At 50.8% G+C, this 16,443-nt stretch overlaps 1 protein-coding gene and 2 long non-coding RNA genes across 20 annotated transcripts in view; 1 reads left to right on the top strand and 2 right to left on the bottom strand.

The window, feature by feature from the left end:
* The window catches only part of CD44 (CD44 molecule), a 91,437-nt gene extending 83,126 nt beyond the window's left edge, over positions 1 to 8,311 (bottom strand). For 3 of the 17 annotated variants that reach the window (XM_019812263.3, XM_019812268.3, XM_019812266.3), the window contains exon 1: positions 8,045 to 8,308. In XM_019812263.3, the coding sequence (XP_019667822.3) occupies positions 8,045 to 8,111 (67 nt within the window). In that variant the 5' untranslated portion in view covers positions 8,112 to 8,308. Of the gene's footprint in view, positions 1 to 8,044 lie in introns of all 17 variants that reach the window. The other 14 variants (XM_019812261.3, XM_019812264.3, XM_019812269.3 and 11 more) reach the window with 11 other exon arrangements.
* LOC109492093 overlaps positions 5,799 to 16,443 on the top strand; it is a 28,653-nt gene continuing 18,008 nt past the window's right edge. For both annotated transcript variants that reach the window (XR_006586525.1, XR_006586524.1), the window contains exons 1-2: positions 5,799 to 6,393; positions 6,904 to 6,950. This is a non-coding gene — a long non-coding RNA (uncharacterized LOC109492093). The remainder of the gene's footprint in view (positions 6,394 to 6,903; positions 6,951 to 16,443) is intronic.
* LOC109492094 lies at positions 11,000 to 13,517 on the bottom strand. The gene is made up of 2 exons (XR_002145830.3): positions 13,468 to 13,517; positions 11,000 to 11,119 (listed from the first exon to the last, which is right to left on the bottom strand). It is a non-coding gene; the product is annotated as an uncharacterized LOC109492094 (long non-coding RNA).

Raw genomic sequence — 16,443 nt, 5'->3', positions numbered from 1 at the left:
GGCTTAAAAGAGGGATAATACCAGCACCACTTCATAAGGTTGGCGTATGGATTAAACAAGGTGAGTATATAGGAAACAGAAGGTCCCGGTGCGGGCACAACCTAGCGCTCAGTTCGTATTTACTATTGTTACTAATTGTGGTGATCGTTATCTCAGAACTATACAACGTGCTGCAAAGAAACCAGTGCAGAAGGTACAAGAGCTCTCTCTAACTGTCAAGAAAGGTTGTGGGGAAGAAAGACGAACTTAGAGGCACCTCCAGAGGACCCTGGCAATGACACCAGAGCAAATGGGAATAGTCTCTCCCGGCTGGAGTTTTGCAGTTATCCTATACTCTCAAAAGCTGCAGATTCGAGGAAGAGTTTTGGGGCCTGAGTTTTGCAAATCACCTCCTCGGTGACTCAGCCCTCCCCACCCACCTAGGACCTGTCTGCCCACACTTGCACTTAGGAGGGCCACTTGCCTCGGGTGGACACACCCAGGCAGCCAGTGCACAGCACTCGGGAAGGTCTGGCTTCGGGATGTTCTTTTCCCCCACGACACCCTCCCCTCGATCCTCGCTTGCCTCCCCCGTGTCTGAGTCTCACTGGGCAGACGATCCCTGGGTAGGCAGGACCTGTCCCAGGTGTGGGCAACTCCAGACTTGGCGAGCTCTATGGCGAGGAGGCACGGTTTGCTATTTCCAGTGTGGCTTTCCCATCAGACACCGGGCTTCCCCATCAGAAGGCTTGCCCCTTCAGGGGCTGCAGGAGACCCACAGAGAAGGCAAGAATCTTCTGTGAAGCTCTTCAGCTTCTCTCCCAGCCGCCACCACCTTCACCTTCCAGAAGCAGGGGGGTCAGGAGGGTGCTCAAGGAATCCAACCTCGGAGCAGCATCTCCAAAATAACCGGACCCCCAAGTGGGCTGCTGCTGGGGAGTGTTTTATTTTGAGGCTTAAATTTAGGGGTTGGAGTCATCATCTGCCTGGCTCCCACTCCCTTCTTGGCCCAAGAAGCTAGTAACCCTGTCCTCAGACAGACGTACCCAGCCACAGCAAGCAGCCACCAAAACCACAAACAGACGGGTGATCTCCCTGTTTGGGGCAGACCAAATAAGAACCCCGTGGTGGGCAGCTGACTGGCCAAGCGCCCTTCTCCGCCCTGCCCTGAGCAAAACAGCCATCTCCACTGTTACCATAAACACACAGATGTATTTGCATCCTATGCATGCTGTCCAGCATGCTTCTGTACACAAGACAAAGTTATTTCTATATCTGGATATTCATTTCAGTTCAACAGTTACCAGTAGCTAGGACCAACCCTCGGATCTGGGACCACCAAAAAAAAAAAAGAAAGAAAAGAAAAAGAAAGAAAGAAAGAAAGAAAGAAAGAAAGAAAGAAAGAGAAAGAAGGAAAGAAAGAGAAAGAAAGAAAGAAAGAAAGAAAGAAAGAAAGAAAGAAAGAAAGAAAGAAAGAAAGAAAAAGAATGTTATACAATCCCTGATGTCAGAGGGCTCCCACAGTGCTGAAGAGGATGGATAATAGAAGATATGATGGTTTTGGGTTTTCCCCTTTTTTAGAAGTGTGGCCCCAAAAGATAAAAAGGCCTCCCTGCATGGTTTTACGGTGGGGTTTTAAGGCTAGTTAACTGGGGCCCTATGAGGACCAGATACCACATAGTCAGAGGTGAGGTTACTGGAATGGCCGCCATCTTATGATACCAGATTCTCAACGTGGGATGGCTTTACCCACCACCGCCACCAATTTGGCAAAGCCTGGAGGCATTTTTGGTTGTCACAACTCCGGGAGGGCAGGTGCACTACCAGAATCCAGTATGTGGAAGCCAGAGATACATGGTCGCCCGTTAGCTAGGAAACCATATAATACTACATACACCGTGAGCTAGCTAGTCAGGGGTGAGGAACTGTGGCCTTCTGACAATGGGCCCCCCCAGTGCCCAAACTACCTGGTGCACCGAGGAGGCACGGGGTAAACGTTTGTTGAATACACTGTCTAGTTGACTAACATATTAGAGAGCGGGTAAATTAACAGCAGGGTAACAGAAATACACACACCTTTTTCATTCTGTTTTTTTTCACGTATTCAAATCCTATCTTGTCCCTATTGCCACTTCCTCTCCTCCATGGATTCCTCCAGTCTCCTTTGCTCAGCTCAGCATTTCTGTCTCAGCTCAGAAATGCTGTTAGCCTCACAGTCTAAAATGGCCCGGCTATTGATCAGTGCTACATGCTTTTTCTGCAGCACCCCAAGGTTCTTGGCTGTAAGTGCCAACCTCAGACACGCAATTCCTCTGTAGTACCCAGCACAGTGTGGGACCCGCAGAAGACACCTGATCAATTCTTAAGGACTGACCAGCAATATTCACATTACGTGTAGACACATGGGCTCCGACACATACATACTTAGAAGCACACCCACCATGGATGCATGCCCACATCTAGCAAGCAAGGGTCAAATACATAGCTCGTCTTGGTACTTCACATATTGGAGAGATCAAGAAGTGGAGAGCAGAGGAATATTAAATATTTCTCTCCAAAGCGCACATTTTCGGAAACAGACATCAACATAATCAGGCACTCGATTAAGGAGTTGTAAGGATGTGAATTCATTTATGTAAGATGCTTGTGAAGTTTTTGACTTCTAATCACATGAAGCTATACATTTATTGGTAGAAAAGTATATAGACACTTCGTCAAAATATATACCATGCGTCAACTGGTAGAACATTTGCACATTGGAAATCCTGACTGTCCTAGAAAATTTGGCATGCACCATCACTTTATCCACGCCAAGCCAGATTCCACAACCACAGACTAGGAAACACCCCTTCCTAACTCTGCCGGATTGGTCTGGTTTCCCAAACCCTTGATGGCCAGCTTTGGGGGAGTACACTTTAAAAAAATTTTTTTACGTTTATTTATTATTGAAACACAGAGTCAGAGTATGAGCAGGGGAGGGGCAGAGAGAGAGGGAGACACAGAATCTGAAGCAGGCTCCAGGCTCCGAGGTGTCAGCACAGAGCCCGATGCAGGGCTTGACCCACAAACCGCGAGATCGTGACCTGAGCCGAAGTCAGACGCTTAACCGACTGAGCCACCCAGGTGCCCCTGGGGGAGCACATTTTTTAAAGAAAATATCTCAACTTGCTCAGCGTGTGAAAAGTGGGGTTTGAATTTAAGGTAGGAGGCACTAGTCTACCCTGATGATTCTAAAGAACACTAGTGTGCTTCCCATTCAAGCAGGGACACAAAGGAAATTGACTCATCTGCTTCTCACTGTGCAATCCCCCAGAATTTCTTTCTGAAGCAAAAAAGATCCCCTTTGAGAAACATGCTTTGTCTGTCAGCATCTGCCACCTGCTTCATCTCTTCTTTCACAAGAGTCACTTCCTTTTTAGAATCTGGGTGGAGTTGGCTGAACAGAGGTGCTGGGGAAACACAGCTCAGACCTAGCTGAGCCCCAGCCCCAGCCCAGCCTCAGCCTCAGCCCAGCCCTCAGCCTCAGCACAGCCCCAACCCCAGCCCAGACCCAGCCCAGCCCCAGACTCAGCCCCAGCACAGCCCAGCCCCAGCCCCAGCCCTAGCCCCAGCCCCAGACCAGCCTCAGCCCCAGCCCTAGCCCCAGCCCCAGACCAGCCTCAGCCCCAGCCCCAGCCCCAGCCCCAGCTCAGCCTCAGCCCCAGCCCAGCCCTCAGCCTCGGCACAGCCCCAACCCCAGCCCAGACCCAGCCCAGCCCCAGACTCAGCCCCAGCACAGCCCAGCCCCAGCCCCAGCCCTAGCCCCAGCCCCAGACCAGCCTCAGCCCCAGCCCTAGCCCCAACCCCAGCCCCAGCCCCAGCCCAGCCTCAGCCCCAGCCCAGCCCTCAGCCTCAGCACAGCCCCAACCCCAGCCCAGCCCCAGGCCAGCCCCAGCCCCAGCCCCAGCCCAGCCCCAGCCCCAGCCCAGCCCCAGCCAGGACCTAGTGATGGGGAGATACAGCACCAGCCCACCTCCACTCTGTCAGGGAACCCCAGCTTGGAACCATCAGCCTGGACACTGCAGACTGATCTCAAATCCCACCTGGGAGACTGCTCCACTCTGCCTTTCAGTTCAAGATCCTTGACTTTTGTAGAAACCCATGTCAGCCTGCCACCCGGGTCCTCAAGACTTTCCCTCTCTGGGGCACGTACAGTCTGCTAAACAAACACTGAAGGTTTCCAGTGAGCATGTGAGGAGGGGCTTTCTGGGTCAACGCATCCAAAATGCTGGCAGAGTTGGGGTGAGGGCTTCCGCAGGCAGGCCCTCTTTCTTCATTTTCAGGCAGAGGACATTGCCCTAACTTGTCTCTTAGACAAGGAACAGCCTCTCCCTTTTTTCCAAGCCTGCAAATGAGAGCATGTCTAGAAGGGCAGCTGGACGCTGATAAGGGAATTGACTTATTTTAGTAACAAATAACTAGGTTGGCATCTCTTGACAGCTGTGGCCAAGCCTAGGGAGAGACAGTCCAGGGTAGGGCAGGGTAGAGCAGCCGGGAGTCCACAGCCTGCCAGGCGGAGCGAGAAAGCCATTCACACCAGGCTTCACGTTAGCTGGTCACAAGGGATGGGGAGGATATGGGAACGACATATGCACGCAATTTCCAAAGCAGTGAATCAAAGGGGCGTTAGCATTGGAGTCCAACACGGCGGGGGGGGGGGGGGGGGGAGGTGGTGTTAGACAATGGGAAATCCCAGCTCCACCATTTACTAGCTGTGTGTCCTTGGGCAAGTCATAACACCTCCCTGAGTCTCAGTTTCTTGATCTAGAAAATGGGGTTAACTAAACATATTTAGCACGTCATGAGGCTTCCATAGAATAATCTATTCAAACCTCCTGGCAGAATGCCTAGCACAAAGCCAGTGCTCAGTAAATGCATTTCCTGGGACTTAGAACCCTACTTTGCAATAGGAGCGTCAGGCTTTTACAACAGGGGTGCTCTTACCTCTGAGGGATTTAGCCATCCTCCAAGGAGGCCCTAGAGGCCCTAGGACAGTACAGAGCCTCTTCCTCGAGAAGCACTTTTGTTTTGTGGTAAGAAATATATACCATTATTCTTTATCTTAAGCTCAAACCGTGTATATTATAGAGGAAAATAAAAAATTGTAGTGAATGTGGAAGGTAGCATTTAGGGTGTGAAACCAGTGTTAGGCTCACCCCGGGGCCAGAGGTGGAGTCCTTGGTGATGGGGGTATTTCAGAGCCCCGTGGATGGAAGATGTCCACCCCTCAGTCTGCCGCGAGAGAGAAAGTCACTCCTCCCTCCTATTCAGGGTCTGCTTCCTCCATGGGAAAAAGAAGGGTTTTTCTAAATGGTCCTTGGAGTCCCCATTGGTGAGTCTATGACAATGAGTCAAGAAATACTTGTTGAATGAATGGAAGGGGATCTGTCATAACTTAAGAATTTCATGCTGCCCATGCTGCTTCTGCGTGGGGCAATTTGGAAGAAAATGGAACCATTTCTTACTGGCCGCCAGCCTCACACACACCTACTTGGCACGGCACCTTGGCAGGAAATGAGATGTCCAATGTGTATCTGGGGAATAACTGAATTAATTGATGCTAACCTCAGTAGTGATGGATTTCTTGCTTCTCCACCTGGGAAAACACAGCCAAAGCCCTAACTCCCAGGAAGAGGGGTCTCTAATACTCCCAGGGAGCAGAAGGGCACTTGTCACCCCCAAGAGCTCTCTGATGTACCCCTCTTTCTCAACACCGGGGGCGCAATTCCCCAGCAGTGACCTCTGGCCCACAGGGGAAAAGAGACACCAGACGTGGGAGGGCTCATCCCACTTGTCCTCTACCCAGGGCCGCTTTCTACTTCCTGCATGTGACACCTAATTCACAGTGTCCTCCAACTTAATTTCTTGTCCAGTGTTGCTTAAGTTCATCCGGCCATTTCTCTACTTTTTGCTTCCGGATATGAAGGATGGACCCTTTCTTCCTCCCCAAAGCCTTGCTCCTTTCCAAAGTTTCCTCATTGTCTTCTGGAGGTCCCCCACCCCCAACTGGGATCCTGGGGCAAAAGCACTGCCTCTCCTCCCCCTCTTCTGCCTCCTTCCCCTCTCTGCCTGCTCAGCCAAGCTGCTGTGAAGTCGCATCTCCCTTCCAAGTCTCAGTTCCTTCCAAACAACGTTACAAGCACATGAAAGCCAAGGCCCAGGCAGTTACTGCCACTGGCACTTTTTTGTGCTTCCTCCAAAGGACGCTTCCCAAAAGGAGCATGAAAACGTGGGGCAGGAGTGAACCCTCTGGTCTCTGGGTCAGGATGGTGTCAAATATTTGGGGATGCGACCCTTAAGAAGAATCAGGGAGGCAGGTTGGAAGGAGTCAAGAGTCAGAATCCTCAGAAACAAAGCAGAAGACATCACCAGAAGGTAATGTACAAATAAAGTTCCCTGGAGGTCTCAGAGAAGGCCAGGGCTCTTCCTGCACTCCACGTTTTCTCTTCTCTGGCGTCCCAAGTGTTTTTGCCTTTCAGCGACTTGTTGGAGCTCAGGTCGCCTTGGAAGCCTCCGACGGCCTCGGGTCCACCTCAACCCTCCATCCCCAGACTCTTTCCAAGTATGCCCGTGCCATACATACAGTCTAACGTACTCCCACTAAACACAGACTAATGGGCCTGGGTTCACATGCGCACCAATCCTTCTGGCTGTGTGAGAACTGGCAAGTTACTTAACCTCTCTGAGTCTCGGTTTGTTTCCCTCCTGAAGCCGGGCTAGTAACAGGACGCTTCTCGCTGGGCCACCGTGAGGGCAAAATAAGGCGACACTTGTAAACATTGAGCACAGTGCCCGGCACAGTGAAAGCGTGCGGTAAAATGCTGGCTGGTGCTGTCATTTCTTCTATTATTATGACTATTATCATTATTATTCTTTGTGTTTCAGGAATCTGAATCTTTGATCCCCACTTATTCCCAGTCTGCAGGATCCAGGTAAGACTGTATCTTTACTTTCTTGGTACCCCCCAGAGCTGGGTTTAATAAATACTTGCCGAGCAGAATTAACCATAGGCTGAGCTGTCTTAATGACCCAGCTGGCACTTCTTAAAAGAAGAATTAATTTTGCTAGCAATAAGCAAATCAGCCATGTAATTATCTGTACATATATAGACAAAGGGAAGGAACGCTTGGAGTTCGGTCTCACCAGACTACCTCACAGGCCGACACCCACTCCACAGCCACTGAAAGATACAACCCCTGTTTGGATGGGGGTATCGGCAGCCCCAGGTCCAGGGTCCCGAACACGACCCTGATGCCCAGGCTTCCCCACCCCCCCACCCCCCTCCCTGCTCTGAGGCTGCCAGGCTGGGAATATGAGCCACCTTACTGTCTGGATTTCCCCTAACTGATTGGCAGGAGCAGGAGGTTTGAGTAGCTGGTTCAGTCATTGCTTTTCCACCTCACACTCCCTGCCCCAGGCTGGCACCTCGTGGAAACCCAGAACCTCACAGAGCTGGTTCAAGTTCCCACAAGCGCTAGTCAGTGACTGGAGCCAACTGTAAGAGCTTTGGAACCCAGGCGGGGTGGGGAGCCGCAGGGCGCCGGCACCCCTTTCTGGAAGGCTCATTGCCACCAGCTCTCACACCAACACCTCTGTGGCCACCTGGTCAGTAGCCCCGGCCCCTGCCCCGCCTAGCTCTGCCATGCCGGGGACAGCTCAGCCAGGCTTCCAGCGCCCTTGGGCACAGGAGCCCGTTGGTCCAGACACCGGCGGCGCGCACCCTGGAGTACAGTTACTTTCTGCCTTGTGCTCCTCCGGCACCCGCGACCTCACCCAAAACTGCGCGCCGGCAGCCGGCCCGGCCAACTTTCTTCGCTCTTTCTCTTTTCCTTTCAACAAAACGGTGCTTCGCACCAACCCACACTCCGAGAGCTTAGCGCAAATCCTCGCCCCGCTCTCCTTCACCAAGTCCACGCCGCTGGCCGCCCGCTGGCCTCCGGTCCCCGGGGGCCCACTCAGCCAGGTGGCTGCAGGGTCCGTCCCGGCCGCCGGGGCCACTCCCTCCCGCTGCCCCCGAGGCACTCACCGATCTGCGCCAGGCTCAACTGCGAGAGGCACAGTCCCCAGGCTAGGCGCCACCAAAACTTGTCCATGGTGAGAGCGAACCGAGGGGGCGAGCGCGGGGCGCCGGGGGTGGGGTCCGGTGCGCTGGGCGGGGGCCGGCGGAGCACGGGGCGAGCTGGGCGGCCCGAGCCTATCGGGGGCTGGGGTCCGGCTGGGCAATGAGGGCGCCTGGGAAGTTGGGTGCAGTTTTTATTCAAGGGCTGAAAGAGTGACCTAAGAGGGAGGGAGGGAGCGAGGGCAGGACACACCCAAGCGAGGGGGCTGTGACTAAGCAGCCCGCAGAGGTTTAAAGACGCAGCAGCCCTCCCCTGCGCTGGCCCTTCCGCCCCCGCCCCGCGCCGGGAGCCGCGCAGAGACCGTAAACGCGGGCGGCCTTAACGGGCGCCGCGGGGGCCCCGGGGGTGCCCGTGAGCCCCGGGACGCACCGGTTTCCTCTCCCGGCCCGCTGGAAGGGCGGCCTCTGGACGGGCCAGGGGATGGCCCGTCCTGAAACCTTAGCCCGGTTGGGTTGAGCCTCCGACCCCTCCTCTCCGCTAGGTTTCTCTGTGAATGGGGCTGGAGAGTGATCTCTCGGATTTCACCGGCGGCTGGATATTCTGGGACGGGAGATGGGATGGTGGCGAGGTCCCTCCCGGCGCTGGGTAGTGGCGCTCCCCAGCTCAAGGTGGCAAGGAGGGGTGGGGAGCTTGTGATTCTTCCCAGGGGAAGAGGACGAGCGCACTCTTGTTCCCCTGAAAGAGAAGCGAAGTGGAGTTTTCCTTCTTACCAGGGCGGCTCAGAGAAAGCTAAGGATGGCCAGCCAGGGGGCTGCTGTTTCCCGCCTCCAACCCATGTGTCATCTTCCAGTCCCAGGCTGGCACCTGGACCCATCCACTCATTCATCCATCCAGTCACCTGTATTCATTCATCCTCGCAAACATCGTTCCACCTGCCCATCCATCTTCTACCCATCTTTGCTCACATCCTACAGGGCTGTTGCATCTTTCCCACCCCCTTCCATCCACTTGTCCAACGACACATCCTTTCTTCTAGCCATCCATCTCCCACTTATTCTTCCAACGACCCTCCCATACAACTTCTCCTCCACCTTCCCATACACTTTTCCACACCTCTTCATAACCCTACATCCATCCATCTGTATACTGTCCTCCTCTCCAGCCAGCCAGCCACATTTGTTCTTCAGTGTATCTATCCAGTGCCCATCATCCACCTCTCCATTCGCCATTTTATCCACCCTCTCATCCACCAAATATCCACCCACTCTCTCTTGCTCCTATTTGTACCCCTAGCTAAGCAAACATTAATCCACTTGCCCCTATCTGTCCTCCCCAGTACATCTCAGAAAGGGGAGGAAGATGGTCCCCGGAGGGATTTCGAGTTAGAAAAATCATACTTTGAGGGGCGCCTGGGTGGCTCAGTTGGTTGAGCATCCGACTTCGGCTCAGGTCACGATCTCACAGTTCGTGGGTTCAAGCCCCGCGTCGGGCTCTGCGCTGACAGCTCAGAGCCTGGAGCCTGCTTCGGATTCTGTGTCTCCCTCTCTTTCTCTGCCCCTCCCCCACTCATGCTCTATCTCTCTCTCTGTGTCAAAAATAAATAAAACATTTAAAAAATTAAAAACAAAGAAAAATCATACTTTGCATTATAATCTCATACCTACCTGTAACATCCAGTGATTTGACAGTTGAAAAGCAAAAGCAGTGTTTATTGTTAATGTGGCCCACTGAAAGTGTATCTGAATGGGCTTCTCGCCTGGTGGGGTACATAGAAAATGGTAATGGCTGTCAGGGACCGTGGGACTGAATTCTCGCCAGGCTAGCATTCCCGAGCCAAAGGAATTCCCTTTTGATTTTGTTACTTATTGAAAGAAATTGAAAGATTGAGAGAAAGTGCATGCAACTTTCCTTATTCATCAAGCACGTAGCGAGCGCTCAAGAGTATCAAGATGGAAGGGATCTGCCCTATCTGTCTTCAGGGGCCTCACACTCTGGCGGGGAATCAGACTCACAAGCCGGCTGTCACCACACAATAAGATGCTGTGAAATATGTGTGACAATATCCACGGCAGAAGATCGCTATGGATAGCCGTCTTGCTATATCCATCTGAGAGAAGAGAGCCCGCAGAGCACTGCACCCTTTCCTGGGCAACACCAGACCAGGGGGCCTTCCCAAGGGAGGTGATATTTGAGGTCTTGAAGGAGGAGGAGGGATTCTTCAGAAGAAAGGGCAAGGGCACAAGACATCCAGCAACAGCGTAACTCTGTAGTAATTAATTGCAAGGATTTAGGAACCAGGACGCCTGGCCTCGTACATTGCATTGTGCAACCTTAAGCAAGTAAATTAGCCTCTAGGCCTCGGTTTTTCTCACATCTAACATGGGGTTAATGTCAGTGTCCTTTCCGTAGGATTGGTGAGCAGTAAACGACTCAAAAGTCCTGCATATATTAAGCACTATATGTATATATATATGCACATAGTAAGCTCCGTAAATGTGTTTGCTATCATGACTAAAAGCAAAATTGTGACTAAGCAGGGAAAAGTGAAAGCACATGACTTGCTCAGGCAATGTCATAGAGCGGCTTGCATGTTCGATTAGATGAAGATATCGAGGGAGGACAGCAAGAAGGGAGGCCAGAGAGGTAAACAGGACCCCCCCCCCCCCCGCCAGCTCAGGTCATAGACTACGCCAGGAAGTTTGAACTTGACCCCTAGGAAATAGTGAGCCATAGAACTTTCATTATCATTGTTGTTCTTGCTGCTGTTATTGTTGTTGTTATTATTATTGTGCTAAAATACACATGTCCTAACATTTACCATTGCAGCCATGCAGTGGCCCTCAGCACATTCACAGAATTGTGTGGCTATCACCACCGTCTTGGTCAGCTTGGGCTGCCAGAACTGAGCATCACAGGCTGGATGGCTTACGCAGCAGAGATTTATTTGTCACAGTTCAGGAGGCTGGGAAGTCCCACATCAGGGCGCCAGCATGGCTGGGTTCTGCTGAGAACAGTCTTCTGGGTTTGCAGAGGGCTGTCTTCTATCCTTACATGAAGCGGGGGGGGGAGAGAGACAGAGACAGAGAAGGAGGCAGACAGATAGGGAGGGAGAGAGAAGGAGAGGGAGGAAAGGAGAGGGAGAGGGAGGGAGGAGAAGAGAGGGAGAGAGGCAGGGAGAGGGAGAGAGAAACAGAGACGGAGACTGAGATGGGGTGGGGGAGGGACCAAGCTTGCTGGTGGGTCCTTCTTACCAAGGCACTAATCCCTTTCATAAGGGCTCCACCCTCCTGACCTAATTACCTCCCAAAGTCCCCACCCCCAAATACCATCACACTGGGGGTTAAGAGTCCAAAATATGAATTTGGGGGAGACAAACACGCAGCCAATAACAAAGGCTTTCCAGTTCAGTGTAACGGTTCCAGTTGGGGAGAGCCTGCTTGAGTGTAGGCTGCTCCTCCTGCATTCTCAGGGACCTGCTCCCCAGCCACCAGGGGCCAGTTTCAAGATTCAGGGGGGAGGGGGGCGGGGGAGGGCGGGGGGGGGGGGTGCCAGCTGGAAAGAGAACGGTGCCTCTGACCCCTATGGGAAAAGCAGGCGCTCTGAAAAATGCTGCCCGTAGTGGCAGAGTTGTCTGTCCCCAAGAGGCACCGCCTTCCTGAAACACATGGGGACAGGCTGCTCCCCGCCCCCCCAAGAAGATCTTCAGACTTTAATCACCTGAGAAGCCAGGCCTAGTGAGTTCCCTGGAAAGGGCACTGGCCCAGGAGTGACCTCGCAGATCTCCCATTACTTCCAGGGCCTTGTTGCAAGAGGGGAGTGAAATGGGATGGTATTCACTGCAACGATGTGTTTACATTGTCTTACCGAGTTTCATAGAACTTGCAGGTTCCTGGAGACCCTCAGAGACAGCCACAGAGATCAAAGCAAAGGCTTAAGCGGGGGCTGTGCCTCCCCCCACCCTGACCCCATTCCAAGCGCAAAAGTTCCAAGCTTATCAGTTTGATAACCTTAGAGGACTGTGGGAGGCTTCATTTCCACAAAGGGTTTTACTTTGAAAAAGTTATATAAAAACCACTCAACGAGGCCATCTCCGACGAAGCCTGGTTCCCTGCTGCATATGTGCAAGTTGTAACAATCGGCAGATGAAGCACCGAGTGGGAAGGTACCTCACAAAGGTTAGGGGGCCATGCAAATTCTTCCAGGAGGAAATATTTTGCCTGCCTGCTTCCCGACAGTTTAGTGAGGGACCGACTGAGGTTGTTTGCCCCATGCCACAAGTGAGTCATTTCAAACTGACCTGACAATTCGCTGAGTCAGGACCAACCTTTGGGAATTCCTGGATCACCTCTTTGCGCTAACCCTCTCACCGTCTTTCCACCCCACACTCCCCGCCCCCCGCCCCCTCCCCCCTACACTGGCCATACCATGCTCTCACAAAGACATTCCCATGCTCTTTTTTGAGACCGTATAACGCTTAGGTCCTTAAAGTTACTGATTTTAGATGTTCAGTATCTGTTGTGTGTTGCACCAATTACCTTTCTAAGTGAAACCAGGGGATGTGGGAAACTGGAAGAGAGAGCTTGAACTGATCTGACTTAACATGAGGTTACACTACTAGGTCAGGGGCTAGGACAAGACTGGCAGCCTTGGACCGAGGAAGCCCAGGTCTGAGCAGTGGCTCACCCCCTTATCAGCCCGGTGAGTTCACTTGGGTCACTTAACCTCTGGGAGTTTGGGTTATTTCATCTACCACATGAGGTTCATAAGTTCTTTCTCACAGTTTGTTGTGAATAGTAAGTGAAAGAAGGCGTCAGGACTCTTTACTGGGGGGCCGGCCTCCTGGTAGGGCTCAGCTATCCACCAACCGCTAAGCTACCTGAGGACAGGGCCATGTCTGTCTTAGACGCTGTCATTACGAGACTCTCAGTTCCTGACTATTCCCTGTCTCTGACATATATACCTTTCCCAATAAAGAATGGCTTGTTCTTTTTCCTCCTGAGACACTTTACAGGGTGACTTTGGGAATTACAGGAGCCAATAGATAGCAGCATTTGGACAAGCTGACGCTTTCTAGACAAATGCAAGCCACGGCGTCCGATCTGGGTGACCGTTTTCAGACCTGGTGGAACTTGAGCGTGGTTCACTCTAGCAGACTAGGATTCGTATGTTTATTTTTCTTGAATTTGGGGGGCCTGCTGGCTTCTGACTAGTAAAAAATCTTGTTCTTCCTAAGCAAAGAAAAAGTCAAATCTAAACCAAATGTGAGCAGGAGTGTGTGGAGCAAGGCAGGGAGGTGGGACTGAATCATGGGATTTGAGGATTATAAACACAGCAGGCCACCAGACGCTTTTAAAGGGACAACATTGAATTCCTACATGGGGCTGCTTACCACAGAAGGAGCGATCTGGCAGAGTAAATCAAACACCATTCCAGTTCAACTTTAACTAAAAAAAAAAAAAAACAAAAAACCCATCTTTAGTTCATTCTCAATGAGTAAATTCTACACATGCAAATGAACAGTGGTGAAAAAGCCCTTGTGAAATAATTATTAGTGAAGGCTAAATAAACTGGTAATTTGGAAAGCAATCTTCATGACAAATAAATGGCATCGGATGACTAATTAGTCTCGAGCTAACCAAGTATGATTACAGTGCTGAGCTTTTAGCATTACTAAGGCTTTCAAAGGACGGTAAATAAAATAGCCAGTGTGGCCAGCGCGCCCTAGAAATGCCAAGGGGACCGGATGCCTCTTGATTCCGGATACGTCCATGTCAGTTGCAGCTGTGATGCAGAGCTTTGAAAGTTAAAACAGTATGCCGATAGGTCAAAGCCCACAGTTCAATGGTAATTTAGAAATGTGAATTTTTGAAGGTGAAATTTGAATTAATGGTGTGTGGCTTTATGCGGAAGACTAGCTGAGGGGAAGTGAGAGACTGAAGTGAGAGAAGAGTCTCTACTGTATACGTTATTATTATTTAAGAGAAATGCAATTGTATTCCTTTTAAGTTCATAGAGCACCTAAAATCTTTATTCATTTTCTTTCCGTTTCATACGAATTGGTAGCTAAACGTCTACTGGAAGGCTGGAAGGGAATGGCATTGATGAACATCTAAGCATGATTCGTGCTGGCCGTATTCATAGTTGGCGTATAAACGGTGACTAATGTCCCTGGGTTGCCTGAAAATTGTTCCCTTTGTTCCTTCACTATGTGACTACTGTGTGCTGAGCACAATTTAAACATTCTTAGTTCTGTCATAATTCATTCTCATCACTCCACTGCTGCTGCTATCGCCACCAATGCCACCAATGCCATTATCACCACCACCAATGCCATTGTCACTGCTGCCATCACCACCACCGCCAGAACCCCCGCCATCATCACCACAATTACCACCATGGTCACTACCACCAGCACTTAGTACGTATGCCAAAGTTATTTAATTACCGCAACAACCCTATGAAAAGTTCACTCCTCCTTTACAGATGAGGTAACTGAGGCTTGGAAAGGTTGGGTGACTTGTCCCAAGCCTCTTCATGTTACTTGAGGGAGATCTTTCTTGCCATTACAAGATGCAGGGACAGAAAATCTCGACCCCTTTCTGATTCTGGATCTAGCAACAATGCTAAGCCAATTGGAGTTTGAATTCGTTTTCACTGAGTTTTATTCCAATAAATGTCTTTTTAGACGGAAGATGCCTTTAGAAACTGTTGTTAGAGTAGGGGTGGTGGAGGGAAGGTTGCTAAGGTGGAGGGTAGAGACGGCTCATTCTTACTCAGGACTTCTGGCTCTAATCTCAGGTCCTGTGATTCTGCATTCCATGTTTTTTCACTACTTAACCTCACCTACAAACCCTCCCCCTTAGCATCCAATTATACCCAAAGAATGCCATGATTTCTCCTGCACTGTTACTGAAACCAGACATCCCTGATGGTTTGCCCACAGTTGTATGGCACTCCAAATGAGTGGCAGGCCTTCCCAGGCCTTCTCCAGAACTCTCCTTTCTGCCTGAACACGCCTCATAGACTATTTCAAAAGCAAAACCCTTCAGCTGACAAATGGTAACAACTGCTTCTCTTCAAAACACCCAGCGGGTAAAACTTCTGGGCTCCAATGCACAGGCCTAACACTCTAGCCAAGTCTGGATGGGTCTCGGTGTTAACTCCTGCAGAAAAGGTTATAGGTAGTGAACTTGGATGTGAGGCCAGGCCAAAACCCGTTTTATTGCTGGGTACTGTTTCTCAGCCACAGTGGACTGTGACTGTAGAAGACGTTGTGTGGGTGAGAAAGAAACTTGTACTTAATTGGGGGAGGTTGTGGTGAGGGAAGGGGAAGGAGAGTGTGTGAGTGGCAGAGGGAGGACAAAAGGGCATAGACATGAGCCCACCATGATAGGAAGGGAAATGAAAGTCTTCTAACCATCAGCCAGGAATTTAATGGACATCTCCAGTACGTATTACATGGATTCAGCACCAAGGAAAAACCAAAGGGGAACTAGACCCACCCTCTCTCCCCAAAATGATTATGGTCTAGATCAGGGTTGGCCAATCACTTGTTTGCATCAAGTACTACTCTAATTACTGGGAATACAGCAGAAAAGAGAGAGAGAGAGAGAGAGAGAGAGAGAGAGAGACACCAGTGTTTTGTTATTACTGAGGACATTGGGGGAGGGTGCAGGGTAATAAGGTAGAAGGGAAAGTCTGTCTGAAGAGGCAACATTTGAGCCGTATAAAACATTAGAGAAGCACTTCCGAAAAAGAAGGCAGAGCAAATGTAAAGGTTTGAGATGAGAATATTCTTGGTATGTTTGAAGAACAGAAAAGGCCAGTGGGGCTGGAGCTGAGTGAGCAAGCGAGAAAGTGAAGGAGCGTCAGCTTTAGCTCTTAGGTGGCCTTGCAGGCCACAGTAGGAAGTCAGGATTTTGTGCTGATTTCAGAAGGATTTGGGTGGGTTTTCCTTGACTCTCCGGCTCTGGTGAACTGGTAGTGACTGCTTAGGTCACTGTGATGAGAAAGATTCAGAAGCCTTACAGCTCAGTGGGGAAGAGTTCAGTGATGGCTTAAGAATATATAGAATAGATGAGGCAATGGTAACACTCGTGATCAATATTTACCATCTCTGAGAAGGATGGAATATTAAGTTGCATTAGTCCGGTTACATCCCAGGTTATGCTGCAGTGACCACATCACTAAAATCTCAGTGGATTAAGGCGATCGCCCAAGTGACTTCTTGTCATGCTAAGTCTACTGTAGGTCCAGGCAATTCTTCAAAGCGGCTGTCTTCCATGCGGTAGCTCAGTGATTCTGCATGGTTTGATTTTATGGCACCTGCATTTTAACAGAATGGCTGCATCAGGGAAACAGAACA

This window comes from Felis catus, chromosome D1, assembly GCF_018350175.1.
Source record: "Felis catus isolate Fca126 chromosome D1, F.catus_Fca126_mat1.0, whole genome shotgun sequence".
Taxonomy (NCBI): Eukaryota; Metazoa; Chordata; class Mammalia; order Carnivora; family Felidae; genus Felis; species Felis catus.
This window is presented reverse-complemented; position numbering and strand designations above follow the sequence as displayed.